This window comes from Anser cygnoides, chromosome 3 (assembly GCF_040182565.1).
Source record: "Anser cygnoides isolate HZ-2024a breed goose chromosome 3, Taihu_goose_T2T_genome, whole genome shotgun sequence".
Taxonomy (NCBI): Eukaryota; Metazoa; Chordata; class Aves; order Anseriformes; family Anatidae; genus Anser; species Anser cygnoides.
In genome coordinates, this window is record NC_089875.1 from 75,445,436 (window position 1) to 75,467,267 (window position 21,832).

The following is a 21,832-nucleotide window of genomic DNA, read 5'->3' on the forward strand; positions in this document are numbered from 1 at the left end:
AAGCAGAGCAATGGAGATAAGGCACAAAAGAGGGTAACTTGCAACCCCCCGTGTGACATTGTCTGCTGTGGGCCATTACTGTGGAAGATAACTAAACCGGAGAAAGTACATAAGCTATCAAGACTTTAACAGCAAAAGAGAGAAACACAACAGAAGGAAAGTCTGCATCACTGAACAGCTGTAATGCCAACGCTTAGACCTGTCTCTACTAACACAATGCATCAATCCAACACACATCTAAAAATCGATCTGGCTGTGGGAAGTCAACCCCTCATACATGTGGAGCACATAGTTTTTATGTCTGGCCTCTGTCAGGTTAATTTATATTTGCAGACTTTGATGAAGATGTGATTTATTGACATAGACGGGGGGTTAAAACAACTCTTTATGCCTTCACAGTGGTTTAACAGTTGACCGCTGAAGAGCTTTAAAGCACATTCTCCTATGGCACGTGAGACCTTGGCTTGAGAATAAACTTGGAAGAACTCATTCTACTCAAAGAATGTTATCTACATTATCTCTGTAACCGTACAGACACTCATATAGAGATCTGTATGTAACTATACACATACCCATATAGAGATCCACTATATAGATATCCCTGAACAGACACTGTTCATCACCGTTACCCCCCAAAACCCTGTCAGGAAGTGAGAGAAGCCTGAAGTCTCTATAAAAGGCACAACCAGCGCAGCAAGCTGTGCTTCTCCAACGCGTATCACCCAGTAACGTGACAGAAAATGCTTACACGTCGGTCTAGCTTTGTAGGGCAGCTCTCTGACAGGCTGCTCGGGGCTGTTTTGGGAGCTGCTCGGCCACATTCCAGCCAGCGTAGCTGAGTACCATCGGTCTCCAACACGCGCTCGATGCTATCTCTTGTGACCGTTCCTGTGGCCACGCTCTCCCGAGCTGCTCTTCCTGTCCTTTTTCCAGCTCACTTTCTCTGCATATCTCAGGAAACAGCGAATACATATCGCTAAGAATGGCCAGTCCCAAGGAAGCGCGGTCCCAAAGAAAGTCCTTTGTAACAAACTTGTATTTTGGAAAACCAGGTCTTACACCGGGCAGCAGGCTTCATAAAAACCCTGTTAACGTGGCACACCTCAGTGGAAAGATCCAGGTGCGTTGTCCCAGATGAAATAGTTACAAGCACGGCACAGGCAGAGCGTACCAGGCCTCGTGTTGGTGTGTGTGTGTGTAGACAGTAACTTTGCCGCTTGCTCATCGGAAGACAGTGAAGACCCTCATCTTGGTCACTTCGTCAGGTCCCCGTGGGGACGGGCTGGGATGCCCATGGCCAGCACCCTGAAAACGAAGACCTCGCCCCGCCACAGCGGCGGTGCAGGAGGACGGACACGCCGTCTGTCTGTCTGTCTGTCCGTCGACAGAGCGTGCCGTGCCCTGCCTTGGTGCCTGCGGCACGCCTCGGTGCCTGGGACACCCGCCGGCGACACGGCGGCCGCGGCAGGTGCCAAGCTCGCCCCGGGCTCGCCATGTAGGGGAATCGCCGCCGGCCGCGCGTGTCGGGGGGAACCGGGCGCTGCTAATTTTAACCGCCCCACAGCCAGGCGCGCCGCCGGAGCCGCGGGCCGGCCCCACAGCCAGCGGCGGCACCTCGCCGCCTTCCTCCCTGCCGCTGCGGGCGGCGGAGCCGGGCGCCGCTCGCTGCCGCCGCGTCCCTCAGCGCCCCCCGCGGCGGGACCCCGGGGCCGGAGCCGGGAGCCCCTCAGCGGGGGGACCCCGCAGCCCCCCGGGGCCGCCGGGAGGCGCCTGCGCGCTGCGGCCGCTCGGTGCCGGCCCCGCGCCTGGCGCCGCCCGCAGCCCGCCGGCGGCCGCTGCCTATTTTAGTCACAGCGCCGGGACGGGGCCGCCGCGGGGCCGGGGGACGGGACGGGACCGGCCGGGACGGCGCCTGCCGCCGGGGGCTGCGGGGAGCGACCCCGCTCCGTCCGTCCCGTCTGGCCCGTCCCGAACCGTCCCGAAGCGGCGGGGAGACTTTGCCGAGGGCGCCCGGCAGGGGGCCCGGGGACAGGTAAGGGGCCGGGCACCGGGCACCGGGCACCGGGCACCGGGCACCGGGCACCGGGATCGGGTCGGGGTCGGGGTCGGGTTCGGGAGAGGCTCCTCGCCCGCCTGCCCTGGGCACAGCGTGTCCCCCCGCCGGTCGGGTCGCTCGGTGGCTTGTTAGTACTGAAATTGACTTAACCCGCCCCCCCCGTAGTGCTTATAAATGAAAAACAAAACAAATATATTTTATATATATATTTTTTAATATATATTATTATTCTTCCATCACAGTCCGGTCTGTCCGTGCAGCCCCATTTGGGGCTCACTGAGCGCTGCCGAGCTTTGCTGGTGTGGTGGCATGTTCGCTGGGGCCACCGTCCTGGAGATGTCCCTTTTTGGGGCGAAAGGGACGGGTTGCTTGATTATTATTATTATTATTATTATTATTATTATTATTATTATTATTATTAATGCTGGTTTGGATGCTGTGGGTTGAAGCAACGCTTCGTAGGCACGGGTATAGAAAGCAGGGCTGCAGGGCGACAGCTGCGGTTGCACCCCTCGGCGGGGTCTTTGTGCGCGTCCCTGTGCGGCGCAGTCAGAACAGGGTGAGAGCAAACGCAGCCAACGCGTTTCCAGCTCCATCGTACGTCCCCGATGTTACTGCCCGGAGCCCACGTAAGAGTGGTTGTCACCGGACGGATATTTTTGTTGACTAAGCGGGACGAAAAGACCGCTAAATTTTGTGTAGAGTGAGGCTAACACATTTTTGTCATCACTGACACGTTTAATAGAAATGAACTCGCCCCAAAGAGCGTATTGAAATACATCTTTTCCTATACCACTTTCCCATTCACTCCTACTTCATTATAAAAAGGAAAGTGGTAACTTAAACTGTAATTAACTTAATTGTGCTAGCAGTAATAGTTGTCTTCAGCTCACGAAGGCAAAGAAATCGTTATTGATTGTTGAGACTCTATGCAGTTTTGTGCTATGAGACCATAGAAAAGTAGTTAAAGAGCTGCAGGTATAAAAAAATTGTTGAGCTTGGCTATTTCTTTAGACTCACAAAGCCCATCTACGTAAATGAGCTTGCAATGACTGCAAACGTGTCCAAGCATACTTGCAGAAAGCTCTAAGAAGCTGACTTGAATAATGCTGAGCAGTAAAGCTGTGGGATACAAATATTCTCAAGAAAGTGAGTGATGATGAGAGCTGGATGCTCTATGCTGTCCCATGTCAGCTTGGCAAGCCTGCTCTCGTAGTGCAACACAGTGCTTAAAACTTTTCTGTTAGGTTTACAATTTGTGAATGTTGTGCACGTATCCATAAAGCCCCCCTTTTTCAAAGGCATCTGTGTCTGATGGTCTGGGGACTAAATACTTTTGAGAATGGCTTTCAAAAGTTTGGTCTCGTATAAAGATGTCCTGAGTACAGGAAAATCCTAGAGTAAACTCAATTCAGGTGTTCATTTATGTTCTGAGAATTTGGATTTTTAGACCTAAAAGCACAATGTCTTACACACCTTACCTGTCTATTGAGTACATACACACAAGAAGTTAATCGGCTTTCTTGCTAACTGTACTAGCTTCTGTGGATTTAATACTACGCTGTCACTGCATGTTTTCAATATTCCTCTTTTTTTTTTTTTTTTTCTGGACAATCAGATTGCTTGAGTCTTCAGTCAGCTGAATTTTCAAACTCTTACTTTAGTAAATCAAAATCCATGTGAAGGAAAATTTACAAGGTATTTAAAATATTCTTTTAATTATTTGTTGTATGGTACATCAAGCTTACGTTTCACTTGATGCTATTTCCACTATTCTTCCAAATGATTTGACTGTGTTTGTATTCTTAACTTCAATATTAATACATACGCCACTTTAAAATCTTACGCTGTATTCTTAGCAGAAATAATGCTGCATGAAAGTTTTAAAGGTGTGATTCTGTATTTCCAATGTGAAGTTTTGGTACTCTGAGGTACATCTGTTGAACAGCAGATTTTTTGCTAATAATTCAATATTACTTGACAACAGTAGAAGTTAAGGCTAAAGAATTGGATCTAAAAGCTACTTCTTCTGGATATTTGACTTCCTGGTGTTATCTGTGGATAGCATTTTAGGGTGTAGCTGTGCGTGCCTGATTTTTGTTGATTCTCAAACAAGCTCACTAATTGAAATTCCTCCGTAAGAGCCAGTGTCACAGTCTGTCCTCGTGTCGTCCTGCAGATAGAATAAGTCTATTTCTGCCAGCTTTAAAATACCATCTCGAAGTTCTGCAGCTTTCCGACATTCTCCAGTGTGGCAGGGGTGCTGCGATGTTGCTGAGTAGTAAGTTAACATCAAATGTAATCATATGAAGACTTCAAGGTGTTAAAGCTTATAAAAATGGATTTGTGCAGATTTAGTGTCCGAGGTTATAATTTATGCATCTAAGCAGGTGGCACAGATTTTGGAAAGTACCAACCATCCTGTTGTTGCAACTACGGATGCTACATTGTCAAAGCTGTTAAATGATAGGTCAATATGTGTTGGAGAAACGCCTTCCCTTATGCCAATTCTTGGCCAGCAGGATCAGCACCCGTGGTTTATGGGGAGTATGGGGTTGGCTGGACTGGGAGAAGAGTGATTGCCACGTGCCGTACAGTTGGCAGGCCTGGCTGGGTTTCCAGTCTTCGAATGTGTGACGCTTTACGGCCAAGTCTTAGAAGAGTAAGGTATCCTCTGTTCTCGTGCACGCACTGGAAAATTTGGCTGGGAAAAAAGCAAGCATCTGGAAAGCTTTGTGGATTCGTAATCAGATGCAGCTGAAATTCCTCGCTGCAGCCCATTTTGATCTTGAGTCAAGTCGATGGAGTTGTGGCTAGTTCTGCGTATATGTATGTGAATTTGGTTGTCTTTACCCATTCTGTTACCAAATGAGGGCGTATTAGGGGGCACGTTCACTGACAGATTACTGGGCAGCTGGAAGACTGAGTATACGTGGAAGCTCAACTGCTAGCTTTCTGCAGAAGAAGTGGCGATCCTGCTGTAGGGAGGTTATGTTGTTTTGAAAATGGGGGCGACGGGAGCACAGCCATGAGACGTGTATAGGATGAGCACAAACGTCGTAGCCCAGAGGCAGCAGCTGCCTTCTGCTTATCAGCACGTGAAAATTGCAGTCGTGCGCGCTCCTCCTGGTGCGCACTCGCACTGGTTGCGTGAACGGTTTGGGTACGACAGCGGAGCAGCTCTCGTTGCTAAACTTCATGTGCAGGAGCTGAAGAGGAGTAAGAGCAGGTGTGGATGGTGCGTGTTTAATAACCGGACTGCGAATTTGCTCGGGCATCCAGGGTATGGGTAGCAATTTGGTGTAAAATTTGTTTATGCCTTTGCGAATGACTAATGTAGGAATCAAAGGAGGAAAATGAGCTCTTAAGAAAAGAAATAAGAGAAATAAGGTTTTTTGGTTAAAAATTAGATTATTTTTCTTTGAAAACCATTTTGTTCCAGGGACCGTGTACACTATGTCCTTGCTAGTGTTTGATCCTGCAAAATGTCTCTGCGTACTCTGAAGCGTGCCTTATCTGTGACAGGCTCTGGGCTTCTGAGAGGAGTTGCAAGAAGGTTGAGTTTTCCTCCCTGATTTCTTTCTTCCCACTGCTTTCAAAAGGGATTTAAAGGACTGTTTAATTTCAGAAATTGTCCAGCTTGCATCAGCCCTGTACACAAGTCGGCTGGGGGGAAATAATAAAAGGAGTGGATGGAGCTAAGGCAGCACAACCACTCTCAAGTGTCAGAAAGATGCCGAGTGTGTTCCAGTCGGCAGGAAGCGTGGGCTGCATTAACCGTGTCCTGGAAGCCTGCTCAACAGCTGAGTTACATGGCAGTTAGCAAGCACACGAGGTGGGGACAGGCACCGTCTCTCAGAATTTATTTGAATGCAAATCCCACCATGTTAGATATTACGGAGTCTGTTTGCTCAGTGATACAGGCATGTGTTTCGTTAGTGAGAATCAAGCACAGCTCCGTATCATCTCTCCCGCTGCAGCAGCAGGGGATCACACGTACTTTGCTGGAAGCAGGGTTTCCTCTTGCTTCCAGCAGCCTATCTAGAGGTGGTGGTATTATTCCAGCTGGAAACTGGTCTGTGTTCAGAAGACCGCCTGGACTACTTGTAACACCGAGTTCCTTACAGGGACTGGCTTCTAAGATATTAAAGGTAGTGTCTTGAATCCTTCCGCTTTCTCTTTGCAGTTTAATAGGGCGTTTTTTGCTTTGTTTGGGGAAGATGTTTGCCCGCAGAAATCTTATTTTAATTGGTGCAAAAAGAAAATACGCTGTATTTATCCTTGCTATTAAAACAAAGCCTGTGTATTTTCAGATTGGGAATCAGAGTTTTTTAACTGTCTCATTTTCTCCAGGATTTCCACAAACAATCAGAGGTCTTGCAAGCTTGCTTACGCTAGGTAGACCAAGTGCTTTCCCTGAAAGACTCGCAACTTTGTCGTAGCTTAGCACTCTGTCTGTCTCCGCTTCTGACTTGGTAGCATCTGATCAACTGGGAGGAGAAACAATAATATTTATTTACCGTTCTCAAAAGAGATTTGCTGGGTGGTGGTGGTTTTTTGCTTGTTTCCTTTTTGCTTTTGTGGCTGTTTTTTTTTAATCAACCAGACAGCATTGTTCCTCCTTGAGGACCTTCCACTCCTTATTTAGAAGAACAGCTTTGTGTGTCCTAAAGGAGGCTTACGCTACAAAAGCCTTTTTTTTTTTTTTTTTTACTTTCAGTTCTTACGTAGATTGTTAAATTCTCGTAATTATTTACTTTGCCTAAGACCAAGGGCTCATTCAATAAGTGGGAAACCAAAATATGGTTTCTATTTGTGTAGAACTAGGAGGAATACTCTGGATGTTTTACTGAGCAATCAAAGTTATAGTAGCTAGCGTTCAAACATTGTTGTTTGCTGTTTGCATACAGTCCAAATTTTGAAATATAGAATTCTTCAAGCCTAACATGTAGGCGAAAAAGAGATAGTAAAGTATTACTGAACGAGGTCTAGCTTGTCCTCTTAAAACATTTGAAATTTTTTGCCTGAATGATAATGAAAAATATGTTCTAGAAAGAAAGAAAAAAAACCTTAAAATCCATGCCTGTGTCTAATGCATTTTGGTTTAACTCGTGGTCTTTTTTTTCTTCTCTCTGTCTCTTTGCAGGGGTCTTCAAGATGAACACTACAGCAATTAGCCCACTCACTGTTACTCCACTAGGTTTTATTCCAGACCTAAAAAACGCCACCCTTGTGCCTTTCAATGAGACTGCATGTGAAAACTGGAAAGAGATTCATCATCTTGTTTTCCATGTGGCAAATATTTGTTTTGCGGTTGGACTAGTTATTCCAACTACTCTGAATTTTCATATGATTTTTCTGCGAGGCCTGCTCACCATAGGTAGGTGACTTGTTCGGGAGATTTGCAACCTGCCTGTGGCAGAAACAGTGAACATGACAGGGGGATCTCTGGGTCTCTTCAGATCACAGGGAAATTCCAGCACGTATTCACGGTCACTGTGCTTTGCTGAAGGCATTTTTGGTGTAAGTGGGGGTCCATTCTGACCCAGGCAGACGTTTTCTAATAAGGTTATGTGTTAGGCTCTTAAAATCTCCGAGAGATGCAACTTAAAACTTCAAAACTATGTAGATGTTGATTTAAAAACAAGTGGACCCCATTCACATTAAACCTCACTGGCTGCTTAAAATTCATTGAATTCCAAATCATAGTTAAGTCCTTGGATCCTTAAAAACTTAATTTTAGGTTTAGGGTAAATACTGGGACCATGCATTGGCTGGTACACTGGCTTAGTACCTCTGTAATAGGTAAGGTTTTCCTTGAAAAGCCTAATTTAGGCACACGTGTTCTTTAAATGGGGGTTCAAATACGTGGCATTTGCTGTTGTTGCACTACTGTTATTTTCATTACCAATTTAGAAATGCGAGCTGTCAATATAGGATGAAGTCAGTTCTCTTGAAGTCAGTCTTCTTTCCTCCACCACTGTAGGCATCTTACAGTACCAAAATTTGGCTTCGAAGGAAAAACTGAGTTTGGCATGCTTGAGACTAAACAATTACACTGTAAGAAAGATAAACCCAGGTGTTTCACAACACAGGGCATGCTTAAGTATTTTCTAAATGAGAATGTTTCTTTGTATAATAGCAGGGATCAATTTTATGATAAAACTTCGATGGTCGAGTTTACCCTTTCATTTTGCCTTTTTTATAGCTATTATAGGATAATTTATCAAAACAGACTGCAGTAATGACCAAGGGTCTCAGTATTGTAAAACCTTTTGTCTGTGTAGCTCTCACTTTAAAAACAATGGGACTACTGCACAATCTGAGCATGCCACTTTGGACTGTAGGTCTTCTTGCGTTTTGAGCAAATAGGGAATCAGAATTCGTCAAACTGAAGTGGAATCTGGAAGCAAATTTACTCTGTGGGCAGCAGAAGGTCTGGTTCTTAACAAATCTCTGTCTTTTGCTTTGATGACCACACAGTGTTTACTCCTCTTCAGTACCTCCACGTCTAGTGTCCTCCTATTCATCTTAGTCTAATTTAGCAGCAGATCAAGAGTGATCATATGTTGATTTTTCTGATCCATATGTAAGTGCTGCCTCGCCTGTCAGACACAGACAGAATATTGAGTTCATATTCAGCATTGTCTTCAGGGAGAAAAGAGGAAAGGGAAAACCTATCTGTGACATCTACAGCCACTTTTATCAGACGTGGCTGAATTTGGCCAGTTGGCTCACATTTATCTGAGAGGGACTCACTGATGCATAACCTATCATCTGATAAGTACTGTCTTTGTAGGCTAAAAATAGTATCCCTAATCATACAGCATAATTTATCTTGTAAAGCAGTTGTCACTATTCAAAGTAAAGTAACTAAAAAGAGGAAGCATTTGAAATTTTCTCTTTGAAGAGAATTCTGGTTCCTGCTGTGAAGTTGTCAAAATGCAGTCGTGACATGCTTCCTTTAAATTTTCCAAAATATCCATGTGTAACTTCAGGAGGTTTTTGTGCAACTACTGCTCACTAGTTAGATATGATTGTCACTGATATGGACAACGAGTATTTGTTTCTATGCTGCTGTTTGTCTAATTGACGCGATACAAGTAATCAAGTTTTGTGAGCTACCATTTCTACAGCATTTTAGTAACAGACCATCATGGGCTGCACCTTCCTGCTTTCCCCAGTCCTGACCTGAATTCTTGTTGCTCCAGTATAGTAGTCCTGTGCAACAGGACTGCAGTCGGCTGTCAGCCTGTTCCCAGTGCCTGTTGGTAGCATTGCAGTGATTAGCTTCTGCTACCTTTGCATGCATTGATCCACAGAGTCTAAGTGTAATAAAGCTTGAAGAATATATTTCTTCTGAGTGTAGTTGCACACAGTGGACAAAATCTTGATGGCTTTGTAAGAATGTGTTTATTGGTCAGTGAAAGTTAACTTTCTTTTTTAATTTTTGCAGGATGTGCATTGTTCATCATTTGGGCTACACTCTACCGTTGTGCCTTGGACATAATGATCTGGAATTCTGTGTTTTTGGTTGTCAACCTTTTACATTTCATATACCTAGTGTATAAGAGAAGACCGGTATGCATAACAGCTAAATTGCATGAGCACTCTAGTAAGATGCAAGAAAAAGGACGTTCCAACCATGCTTGCTGGACAAACCTATCAATACATTCCACAGGGGTTATTTTGAACTAAGCCAGCTACTTCAGTAAGGATGCAGACCATGAGTATGCTCTTAGTTCAGTTAGATTCAGTACATAAATATTTTCCTGAAATCCATATTCTTGAAAAGTGATTTGACTTTAGAAGTTACTGGTTTTGTCTCTTGTTTTGGTAGTAAGGAAGGGGTTATGTAATTTCTTTGAAGAGAGACTGGATTGGGTTCTGTATGTGTTTCTGCCTTTTTCTCATTTTCCCCACCCTCCCACTCATAAATGCATGTGCATAGTCATTTAATTTTTTCTATCTCAGAGAATAATCTTCACAGTTAGAGAGTAAGTTCCTCTTTTGTTTGTATTTAGAAAACTTTTCATTCCATTAATATGTCATCATCAAGATAGACGATGAAACTGCACTATATTTGTGCTACTTAGCCATCACCATGCTGTCCAATGCACCACACAAAGTAACACTAACTGAGAGAGAAAGGACTGTAAATCGTGCCTGTAACTTTGCTTTCCGTTTCTGTACACCTTTCCCACTGGCTGTGGAACTAAAACAGAATCAAGGTGCTCAAGACTCAAATAGACTGTACACCATACAAATGTGGTGCAAGACCACATCTGTTCTTACACAGAATAAACCAGAATTCTTGGCAGAGAACACTGGAGGAAACATAGATAGACTTTTGTGTACATCTTCAAAAAATGCTGTGCAAGTTAAGGATTTCAATAAATACAGCAAGTTGGCAGTGGAAGAGGAATTAAAGAAAATGACAAAAAATGAGAGACGGTAGAAAGGCTGAAATCTTTATCAGTGCAGCTAAAAACAACTGCAGAACAAACTCTGACAGTCCACAGGTACTTGCAGACTAAGGCAACCACAGCATTTAAAAAGAAGCTAAAGGTTAAATTATGTTTTGGACAGTGAAAGTTCTTACAGTTGTGTTAACAAGTGGCAGATAATAAGTAGTTGAAATCAGCTGTATTTAAAATGGTTTCCTGCATGTATATGCTAACTACACATCGCACCATGATCCAAATGTGGTTTTCCACCAATTCCATGACCAAGAAAAGTGACATGGTGGAATTTTAAGTTTGCTCTTTCCTGTTTGGACATGTAAAACCTCTCTGGCATGTATATGTATGTATATCATAGGAAATCATCTAACCCTGACCTCTGTAGATGTGCACACTTGTCTTTCAAAATACTTCTTGTAGTGGTGAAGCTTGCAGCACTTAGTTGAGATAGATGCCTGTACAGTTGCATACTTCAGATCTCAACCAGATCTAGGGAACAGAACTAGGGAGCTTGCAGGAAGTCTTCCCTCTGAAGACTTTCTAGCTACTCCTTCTGCTGGGACTGGAATTGCTACGGGAAGAGCATTCTTAAAACAAATGTCAGTTCTGTTGACTTTAAGAATGAACGATCACATCTTGACATTCTCTATAATCTTGGACAGAGAACAAATTAAAATCTTGAAGCCACCACCACTGATGCCTTTACTAAATCTTTCTTTCCCTCAATCTTATTCAATATTAAACTGCTTTCTAAAGACAGAAATGTTCAGGCAACAAAAATGTTAAAATTTAGTAGGAATATCAAATACTTTTAACTGGGAAGTGCGCTACACAGGCATCAGCTGTGTTCTTACGTAGTCTGTCACATGCTGATACTGAAATAATACATAGTTCAGGACATAAGCACTTCCAGAAATGAAAGGCCTCTGAGAGGAAGCTTATTACACATGAGTCTAACAATTAAGAGCACTTTCAAAGAGTACAAATAATTTGTTGTGGTTTCTACTTCTGAGACAATAGGTTTACCTTATGAAAGAGGAATGAAGAACTGGAGTCATCTTGTCTCACTTTGATAGAGTCATAGAATGGCTCAGGCTGGAAGGGGCCTTAAAGATCATCTAATTCCAACCCCCCTGCCATAGGCAGGGATGCCACCCACTAGATCAGGTTGCTCAGGGCCTCATCCAACCTGGCCTTGAACACCTCCAGGAACAGGGCATCCACAAGCTCTCTGGGCAACTCGTTCCAGTGCCTCACCACCCTGTGAGTGAAGAATTTCCTCCTAACCTCTAATCTAAATCTCCCCTCTTTTAGTTTAAAACTATTCCCCTTTGTCCTGTCATTGACTGAACAAAAAATTGCTCCCCATCTTTTTTATAAGCCCCCTTCAGGTATTGAAAAGCTGCAATAAGGTCACCCCAGAGTCTTCTCCAGGCTGAACATCCCCAGCTCTCTCAGCCTTTCTTCATAGGAGGGGTGCTCCAGCCCTCTGATCATCTTTGTTGCCCTCCTCTGGACCCGCTCTAACAGCCCCACATCCTTCTTGTGCTGGGGGCCCCAGACCTGGATGCAGGACTCCAAGTGGGGCCTCAGAAGGGCTGAGCAGAGGGGGACAATCCCCTCCCTCGGCTTGCTGGCCACTCCTCTGTTGATGCAGCCCAGGATGCAGTTGGCCTTCTGGGCTGCAAGCACGCACTGCTGGCTCATGTCAAGCTTTTTGTCCGCCACAACCCCCAAGTCTTTCTCTGCAAGACTGCTCTCAATGAGTTCTCCCATTCTATGCTCATGTCTGGGATTGCCCCAACCCAGGTGCAGCACCTTGCACTTGGACTTGTTGAGCCTCATTAGGGTCACATGGGCCCACTTCTCCAGCTTGTCCAGGTCCCTCTGGATGGCATCCCTTCCTTCTATCGCATCAACCACACCACTCAGCTTGGTGTCATCTGCAAACTTGCTGAGGGTGCACTCGATCCCACTGTCTATGTTGTTGAAAAAGATATCAAACAGTCCCAGTCCCAGGGTTATACATCTAGTTTAAGCTAGTTTGTCCAGTGTAATTCAATCCACCTGCCTAATACCTGTTGAAGATGTGATATTGGCATCCCTCTCCAGTGACTAGAGAACAAGCATGCACAACCATTACTAACTACCAACCTACCTTTATATACTCACAGTTAGGTGAGACGCATTTCATTGCTGCTTTCTAGCAGTATGAGGAAAAAAATCACTTCATGCTAATCTAAATTGTACCACAATGGAGAACTGGAGTCTGTAGTCTGGTTTTCAGAAGATTTGTATTCCTGCCGCTGCAGGTGTGGTCTGGGTCCTCAGCACCTCTGAAAACTGGGCTCTAAATTCTCAGTAAATTGTGTGAATTTAAACAATATTGGAATATATATGGAAGCATGGTAGAATCCCAAGCAATATATAAATTGCCTTTTTACAGGCTATGAACAGCAAGATTACTTGAAGAAATGATGCCTGGTAGTCACATATGTCTTTTTAGCTCTCGTACAGATTCTGTTTACTATGAACTTTCAGGCTGTTTTTTTAGTGTTTTTCTGTAAAAAGCTAGAGAATGAAAAAAAAAAAAGTTAGAAACTGATTTTGAATTAGATTTTCTGTCTGCATCTATTATATTGCCCATCTCAAAATCAATTTTATTTAGTCATCCTCACAAATTACATTTTTAAGGAAATAAAAGAATGGAAGATAATTACAAGTTAGCCATATTACAAAATGAATAATTGATATTTTCAGTTGTTAAATATTTATTTTATTAAACGTGGCATGCAAAATAACAGTGATTTTTTTTTTTTTCTGACTGAAAGATTATTTCTTTAGTTTTGACTCCTTAGAGCTTTACAGATTTGGCTTTTCCAGTCTGAGTGGAAGCTGAAAGAGTCTAATCAGTGTCTCTACAGAGCTCTGACTTGGAGCTTTGGCAGGATCCCAAAATATTTCAACCATTGCTGAACAAAACATTACACCTACCCATATGGCTCATTTGGAATATGACCCACAAGCATGACTGGAGAAAGAGTCAACTGTGCTTGCAGAGGGTGAATAGTCTGTTACAAGGAAGGCTATCCGAAGTGTATCTACAGTGTCCAACCTGATAGGTCTCTAGGAAAGTAGTTACAGCTGTTTTCTTTCCTAAGTATTAAACACACAAGGGAGATCATGAAATCTGAATTGTGTGCTAGTTAAGGGAGTGCATTAGCACTGTAGGGCCAAATTAGCTCCTCATGTCTTTATTGTTTTGAATTCAGGAGTCTTGGGAGCTACCTGTATGTTTATCTGAGAAAGGAATTTCTCTCTCTTTGACTTGCAGTGCTCATGGATAGAAAGAGATACAAATTAAATTGGTGTGGGTCCTAAAAATGAGTGAGTTCCTGGAGAAGCTGTGGGCCAAACAAATTGCCCAACTTCACATGTATATGGAAAATATTTTGAAATCAAACAGTTCAGGGCAATCCCCAACACAAGAGACATAGACACACTGGAGGGAGCCCAACAAAGGGCCACGATGATGAAGGTCCTAGAGCATCTCTCCTAGGAGGAGAGGCTGAGAGAGCTGGGACTGTTCAGCCTGGAGAAGAGGAAGTTCAAGTGGGATCGTGTCAATGTGTATGAATACCTGAAGGGAGGTTGCAAACATGCAAAGAAGAGCCAAGGGAGGTTGCAAACATGCAAAAAAGATCCAAGCTCTTTTCAGTGGTGCCCAGTGATGGAACAACAAGCAACAGGCACATACTGAAACAGAGGGAGCACTATCTGAACATCAGGAAACGCTTTTTGCTGTGCAGATGATGGAGCACTGGCACAGGTTGCCCAGAGAGGTGGTGGAATCTCCGTCCTTGGCAATACTCAGAAGCTGTCTGCACAAGGTACTGGGCAACTTTACTCTACGTGGCCCTGCTTGAGCAGAGGATTGGACAAGATGACCTCCAAAGGTCCCTTTCAAGCTCGACTATTCTGTGATTCCGTGACTTTATTGATCATCTTGTCTGAACATTTATATTCCAGCCCTCGTCTTCTCAGTCCTGTGGCAGAGATGATATTGTAGGAGAAGGGAGACATGTAACAAAATCCTGCCAAAGTAATGTAATAGAAAGATCCATTTAAATGTTTTGAGGAGACAGTTAGTCACATTTGATTGAAGTATATGTACGGACAGATCAAAAAAGTAAAGAAACAAAACCTAAAAATTGTAATATACTTGTGGGTGGCAAATGTACACAAAGTTAACGATAGGTTCAGCTATGTATAAGCAAAAGAAAGTTCTCAGGAGCTCTCAGAAGAATTTTTCGTATTAAGCCCTTGGAAATAGGTATTAGTGTCTGTTTTGCAAGGCTATGTAGAAGTCTCGGTAGTTTATAAGCTTGCTTTTGCTTTCCACATTTTGAGGCTGTTTGGGTGAAAAGTGAAGACTGCAGGTTTGGGATGGTATTTTGTTGAGCTTTTATGGAAAAATAAAGGCTGCAAAGACCATCCTGAGAAGTCATGAAATGATAACGTCAAGGTCACATAAGCAGCCTTATCTTTTGCTGTGCAGAAATTTAATAAGTAGCTGTATCCTGTTTCTGTGGGAGGAACCCACCATCTCTACTTGTCAGTTCCAAAGTGATTCCCGTGGACTTCATATGTGGGATGGATGGCATCCAGTGATAGAGCTTGTGGGTGATATAATTCAAATATGGTTCCATAAATCTGAAAAGTTTCTGCTTCAGCTCAGTTTGTTCTAGATTTAAATAAAAAACATATAGACCTTAATGAATTTTCCAAAAACTTCTGTTATGCTTGATTCACTATTCAGCACTCATATGTAATTCTATGAAGAACAGCTCAGGGACGATTATTGGTACGGAATACATACATTTTGTAGGGGTAAAAGACTATTATTTTTGCCCTAAAATAGTCTTCTGGGGAGGAAATAGTATATACTTGACAGTTGGAAGCCCTCATGGGCCTCAGTCAGCCCAGGGCCTCCCATGATCATTTTGGGCCCCTTCCACCTCCAGCCACAGGGTGCTCAGAAGCTTCTCAGTTGGCGCTGTTGGCTACCATCAGCTGAAAAGTGACTCCTGGACTCCTGTGGTGCTTTATTCTATCTTTCCTTTTTTCTAATATTAAAAAAAAATAAATCTAGAAAAACATATAAACTTGGAATATTCTCATTTGTTGAAGTGGTGACTCATTTTCTTCTTTATCTACCTTTTTTCTTTGTTGCTTTTCCTTTTTTTCTTTCCTATGCATATATTATCTTTTCGTGATCTGATGCTCATTCTTCTAATTTGTTTGTTCAAGCTGCCTCTGCTTTAGGGGAGGCCAGGACATTGTCTCATTCCCTGCTGCCTTCATTCAGGAAAGATCTCCAGGCTTGGGATTTCAGCCAGCTTCCTTTCCCTCATTGCTGCTGCCTGAGTTTGGGTGGGCTCCTAGATGTGGGATGTTCAGCTGGCATTGCTTTTTTCCTCCCTCATCACACGTGGTTTCAATATGATGGGTTTGTTTTTCAGGACTCATAGTCCTGCTTTTCTACTGCAAGTCAGCCAAGAAGCTAAGGGATGAGAGGTTCCCAGGAGAGTCTGAGAGATGGCCAGAATGTGTTGTGGATATGGTGTGAAAAATGCAGGGCAACCTCATGTTTTTCTGTGTAATTCTCATCCAAGTTCTATTCCCTGTTAGGTGAAAAGAAGTCTCAAAAGACTCCTTGTGTCTGATTTACCATGCCACTTGTATAGAACATCATACTAAATCACCACGCTGCCAGCCTGGCTGGTTTTAGCTAAGGTTTTGGTCACCTTGCCATAGGCAGCATTGTGGATAGATGTCACACATTTACTACTTCTTTTCTTGACTAAACACATGAAAGACAAAGATATTACTCAGATTTAATAGCTAAAGCATGCATGCAGTCTTTTTTAACTAGTCTGTCCCGTATTGATGTTTTTTATGTTTGCATTCTAGATCAAGATAGAGAAGGAGCTCAGTAGCCTCTACAAGAGAATGTTTGAACCACTCCATGTGCCTCCAGAGCTGTTCCAGAGATTAACTGGGCAATTTTGCAACATTCAAACTTTAAAGACAGGTCAAGCTTATGCTGCAGAGGATAAAACATCAGTTGATGATAGGCTGAGCATCCTGCTGAAGGGGAAGTAGGTGCTATAAAGCTTGGGAACTGTCTTATGTATTGTGTGGTGGTTGAATTCATTAAAAAGTTGTTTGGTTGCTTGCTAGTTTTGTAAATGTTACCGTTTCTTGCATGCTATGGTCTATAGCCACATAGCCTCTAGCCATAGGCGATTTTCTGATACTATTTTCAAATGACGGCGATGTGTCCTACTGCAAATATATTGTGCCTCCATGTGTGTGTACAGCCATATTGATTTTAATGGAGATTATATTCATAAAATACCAGAGAAAGTGTCTTCCAGAACAAGCAAGAAGTTTGTTCCGGTTTTGGATATCTAAGTCTTACCCTCGGTGCATTCTCTGGGTTAATGTTAAAAAATATTGTGCAGGAGGGAGGGGAAGAGTAACCCTCCAGCTGACTGTAAACCAAGAGGCCTATTGAAATTGGGTCATTGCACATGTAGAGAAAGGGGCAAGTGCAGTGCCCAGACCTGGCTGACAGAACCAGATGAGAAAGGGTAAAATAAATCCCCATGGCAAGGCTGTAATCTTGAAGTTCTTACTAAGTTCTGGCCAATATTTTAACCAGTCTTTGTAGATGGCAACAGTGACATCAGGTTTCATGGTTTTCTTTGACTCTGACATCATTAGCTGCTCATCACTGTGAAGCTTGTTATCTAAAGGAAGCCTGATTCTGCTGTGACTGTAGGGTCATTACCCTTCAGACCTTTTTCCTTTTGAATAGCAGTGTTTTGAGGCTACACACCACATCAGGCAACCAGAACTGGAATCAGTGGAGGTTCAGGCAGAAAACAGGTTGGTTCTTTGGCTGAAACTCCAGAAGAAATAGATATTTTACCCTGTTACTTTATGCATTACCATTGTCAATAATCATATTCAAATTATATCGAATAAATCGACCTCCATGATTTTAAAGTGATGTTTCATACATTTTTATTTCCAGAATGAAGGTCTCTTATCGAGGGCATTTTCTGCATAATATTTACCCCTGTGCCTTTATAGATTCACCTGAATTTCGATCAACTCAGATGAACCGGGGTGAGAAATTCCAGGTACACTTTGGTTTAAAGTCATACACTGCCTTTCTAGTACTGGTGTTTAGTGATGGCCCATATCAAGAGAAACTTTTTAAAATGAAATGCTGCAAAACAGTATTATGATGGTGTTTACTGAATAGTCTGTCCTTTGATTTTCTGTTCTCTCTTTTTACTGTTCACAAGTTTATTTTGTATTAAAACATTATTCAGGAGAAATTATTTAAGAGAGAGCTTTAGTGGAGAAAAAGATGATGCAAGCAGTCTCTTCACTAGTTCAAAACAACAGAAAAGGAAAATTAATTACGGTAAAGTTTGGTGTTACTAAAATGAAAGATTTTTAAAATGCAGGAACTAATAGTTTGAAATTGGTATTTATCTAAAGGTGTTAAATGCTTCTATCATCTTGAACGTTGTTAAAGCAGCATTAACTGAAGGTGATCATGCTGCTTAGAATTAAAATATTCATATGGGAGCAATAAGGATATATATCTTTAGTGGTTTAATTCTGCTAGTACGTTAATGAATATATTATAGCTTGTAGTAAAAACTACTATCACTAGAGAAGGGTTTTTTTTCACATAGTATTGAAATCACTGTTATGCTGCCTCTTACTTGATATTCTTTAACAGTGTCTGTGTAGTAATTACTGGACTATGGCTGGACTGGATACATCCCTGCTGATACCATGGCAGAAAGGGAGGGAGGAAGAGTAATGCGGAATGTAAAGTCAGTGATTGATGTAACATGTTCCAATCAAATACTAGGCTTAATGCCAAAGAGAGATACTTGTCAAGATGTATTCATTTCACAGCAGCAAGGCATCCTGCAGGGCTGCGGACCTCTTGGTACAATCTATTTCTCTCAAATGGCTAGATATGAATCAGTTCCGCCAAAGCGAAAAAGCTCACGCCTCAAGTTGTGCCTGCCTGAAAAATTATTGCAGTCTAGTGCAGTACACATCCTTCACTCGTGAGATTTGCTTGCTGTTTGCCATTTCGGCGTGCTGCAATATAAATGTTCTCGGGAGTGCCATCGAAGCAGGATGTGAATTTCGTCTTAGGGACTCCATCTGCTGGCAACGCTGACGAGTTCTTTACAAGCTTGTATTTCTCTGCCTGTTTACTTTGCTGTTAACAGACAGTAAAGTTAAAACCTGAGTATATCTGACAGTTTTCCTTAGACTTCATATTTTCTCTTAGGCTTTATATATTTTTATTTGTTTTTAGGAGGCAAAGTTAGTCTGTGATAGTACAGGGCACCTCTTTTCTTCCTAGATGACTGACTTCATCTTGTAAAACATGCTGCAGCATCACAGGGCTGATTTCTGTGTGCCACTGCCCTCCACTGGCACAGCTGGACAAATCTGTTGTGTTGTTTATAAATGCTATTGCCTGCCTAGAGAGGGTGTAAACTAGGCTGCAGCTGTCAACAGCAGAATTGTCAATAACTAAGCAAAGAGGTCCCTGGTTCACATCCTAGAAGGTAGTGCTTGTGAGATCAAGAGGTCTGACAAGGAAGAGAGAGAGATTAAACTTTTTTCTTTTTTTTTTTTAAATCTCCTTTTAAAAACTCTTTCATGGAAACTTTTGGATTACACCAATTCTTCCTGCTTGATCACAGTGACATCAACTAAAACCAAGCAATATGTAGGTCTGTTGGGATGTGAGTAGTGTCACCAGCACAGGACTGAGTTTGTATGTAAATCTCTTGTAGCATAAATACTTAAAGTTTTGGAACTTAGCAGAGATTTCCCCTTCATATTATTTCCCACCAGACTTTCAGCAAATCAAACTGGCCATGCTTGTATGTTAAAAATATGATGATAATAAACATGTGAGCTGTTTTAAATTTGTAAATATCATGGGATATTCTAAGGGACCACAAAAAGTTTTATGGATTTAAGAGTCATTTTAAATGGAGGCACAAATAAAATGGTAGCACTTACTTGCAGAGCAAAAGAGAAGGGCTAATTCTGAGTATGTGTTTTCTCAGGTCACCATTGTCGCAGATGATAATTGCAAGTTCCTGTGCTGGTCCAGAGAAAGGCTGACTTATTTTCTGGAATCTGAACCATTTCTTTATGAGATCTTTAAGTATCTTATTGGCAAAGATATTACAAATAAACTGTATTCATTGAATGACCCAACCTTAAATGACAAGGTAAGCAAATGAAGTTTCATTTGGGAATTTTCCTGCCTCACACAAATGTATTGTTACTTCAACTTTAAATCATCTTAAAGCACCTTTTTCTATCTGCTGCTATCAGCTGCTGAATTCATACTCATATTGCCTTTTAGTGCCAAAGTATGAGTCAGTGCAACATTTTTGTCAGCATCAATACTAGTTGATGTTAGCACGGTAATGTGCAAGAAAGATGAATAACTGAGATTCCAAACTGATTGGCTACTGCCAACTAGCAGACATGGTGAGCAGTAGCTAAAAAGGTGCTTCTTCTTGGATATCGTTTCTAACTAATAAATGTGTACCTTTGTACAAAGAAGCTTCAGGGTATTTTAGAAGAATTCACTTGTGATCAGATTGCTGGATAACACTGATTGCCAAAAAGAATAATTTCAACATGTGTTTGAGTGTTGCAAATATGAGAAAAAAAGGCAGTGTTGAATTGATACAATAGTATTAGTGGAAGAAGGCATGAAATCCATATAAATACCTTTGCTAAGAGGTCTGAAAATCATTCTACTTGACATTTTCAGCTGTAATTACATTCTTTGTGTGTAGAGGGAGCATGTTTTAGGTGTCATGGTAAGTGGTCTGGATGTAGTCATGGATATATTGATTATCTTGTTTTACTTTCATTTTGTCTCCTTCCTTAGTTACAGGGCTTTTCAAGATTTGGAAGGTATGCCACTCAGCTGCTAGTAGCGATTTTTTTATTATTTATGTAGTGGCTCTAGGGTTCTCATGTAATTTATTTGAAGAACTTTCGCCATAATTTGTGAAAAGCTTAGGATATTTATAATACAGTATTTTCATATTCTGTCTTTGTTGACTTAACTCACACTAACTCAGAGCAAAAATCGTTTTTGTCAGATTGCCCATAAATACATTCAGGTTAAATAGTTAATTCTGCAAAGTCGTGAATTTACTGCCACTGCTACCATGCAAATTACATAGCATGCTTCACCTGTAAGGTATTTATGGTTAATTAGACATAGTAAGTTTTCTCAATTTTCTACTGGTTATAAGGAGAGGAAAAAAAAAGAATTGTCATAGAAACAATTTTATAGCAGTAAAACACTGCTTATTCTGCCCTCTGGTCAATGACATAGGGGATTACAGTGGTCAGTGACACTGAGGATTACCCTGTCTTGAAATCAGATCCTCAAAACTATTTCAGATCACTGTTTTCATTGATCATCTGAGGTTGTGAGTCTTACTAGTGCAATAAACTAAAAGTGATCTAGCAGGAATGTACCATCTATGAAGTATATCTTACAAAATATGTGGTTAAAGCTTTTCTTTCTTTTTTTTTTAAAAAAAAAAAAAGAGGGCAAGAATTACAGAGGACAGAGATGTACTGTATTAAAAAACAAACAAACAAACAAAAAACACCTGTATAGACAGTAAGTCATTTCTTGAGTATGGCATCAGGAAGGAACATGTAGCAGCATGCCTTCTTTGTGTGCTAAGAATTGCATTCAGCAGGCATCTCAGGGGGACAGTTGTTTTCTACATTCCTTTTAATTTTTTTTATTTTTTTTTCCTTCTTTTTTTCCTCTTCTTTTAGTTTTTTCTTGACTTTTTCCTCTTTTCTGCTTTCTTCCTATTTTATTTTCTTATTTTCTCTCTTCTTATCTTCCTTCTTTCTTTCATTCCCTTCTTCTCTTTTTTTACATGTGGGTGACTCTAGGCACATTAGGGTATTTTTATTGTGCATAGTGTACAAACTCATCTGCAACACACTTGTGCTGCTGACTTCTGGCACGGTAGAACTTCAGCACTAGTATCAGTATTTCCTGATAACACCACATGGAATACTCATTGTAAGGTCTTAATTGGTTATTTTTAAGTAAAAAGTCCTTATCATACCTTCAAAATGTTAAAAACAACAACAGGAAGGTGGTTAGACTTTAACAGAGTCCAGCTACCAAAATCTG

General features: G+C 41.9%; 1 protein-coding gene across 3 annotated transcripts in view; it reads left to right on the forward strand.

The window, feature by feature from the left end:
- The window catches only part of BVES (blood vessel epicardial substance), a 55,071-nt gene that overhangs the window by 23,072 nt on the left and 10,167 nt on the right, over nt 1–21,832 (forward strand). For 2 of the 3 annotated variants that reach the window (XM_066994471.1, XM_066994472.1), the window contains exons 4-8: nt 7,203–7,436; nt 9,513–9,637; nt 16,492–16,679; nt 17,621–17,729; nt 19,707–19,874. In XM_066994471.1, the coding sequence (XP_066850572.1) occupies nt 7,203–7,436; nt 9,513–9,637; nt 16,492–16,679; nt 17,621–17,729; nt 19,707–19,874 (824 nt within the window). Of the gene's footprint in view, nt 1–7,202; nt 7,437–9,512; nt 9,638–16,491; nt 16,680–17,620; nt 17,730–19,706; nt 19,875–21,832 lie in introns of those variants that run through there. The other variant, XM_066994473.1, reaches the window with a different exon arrangement.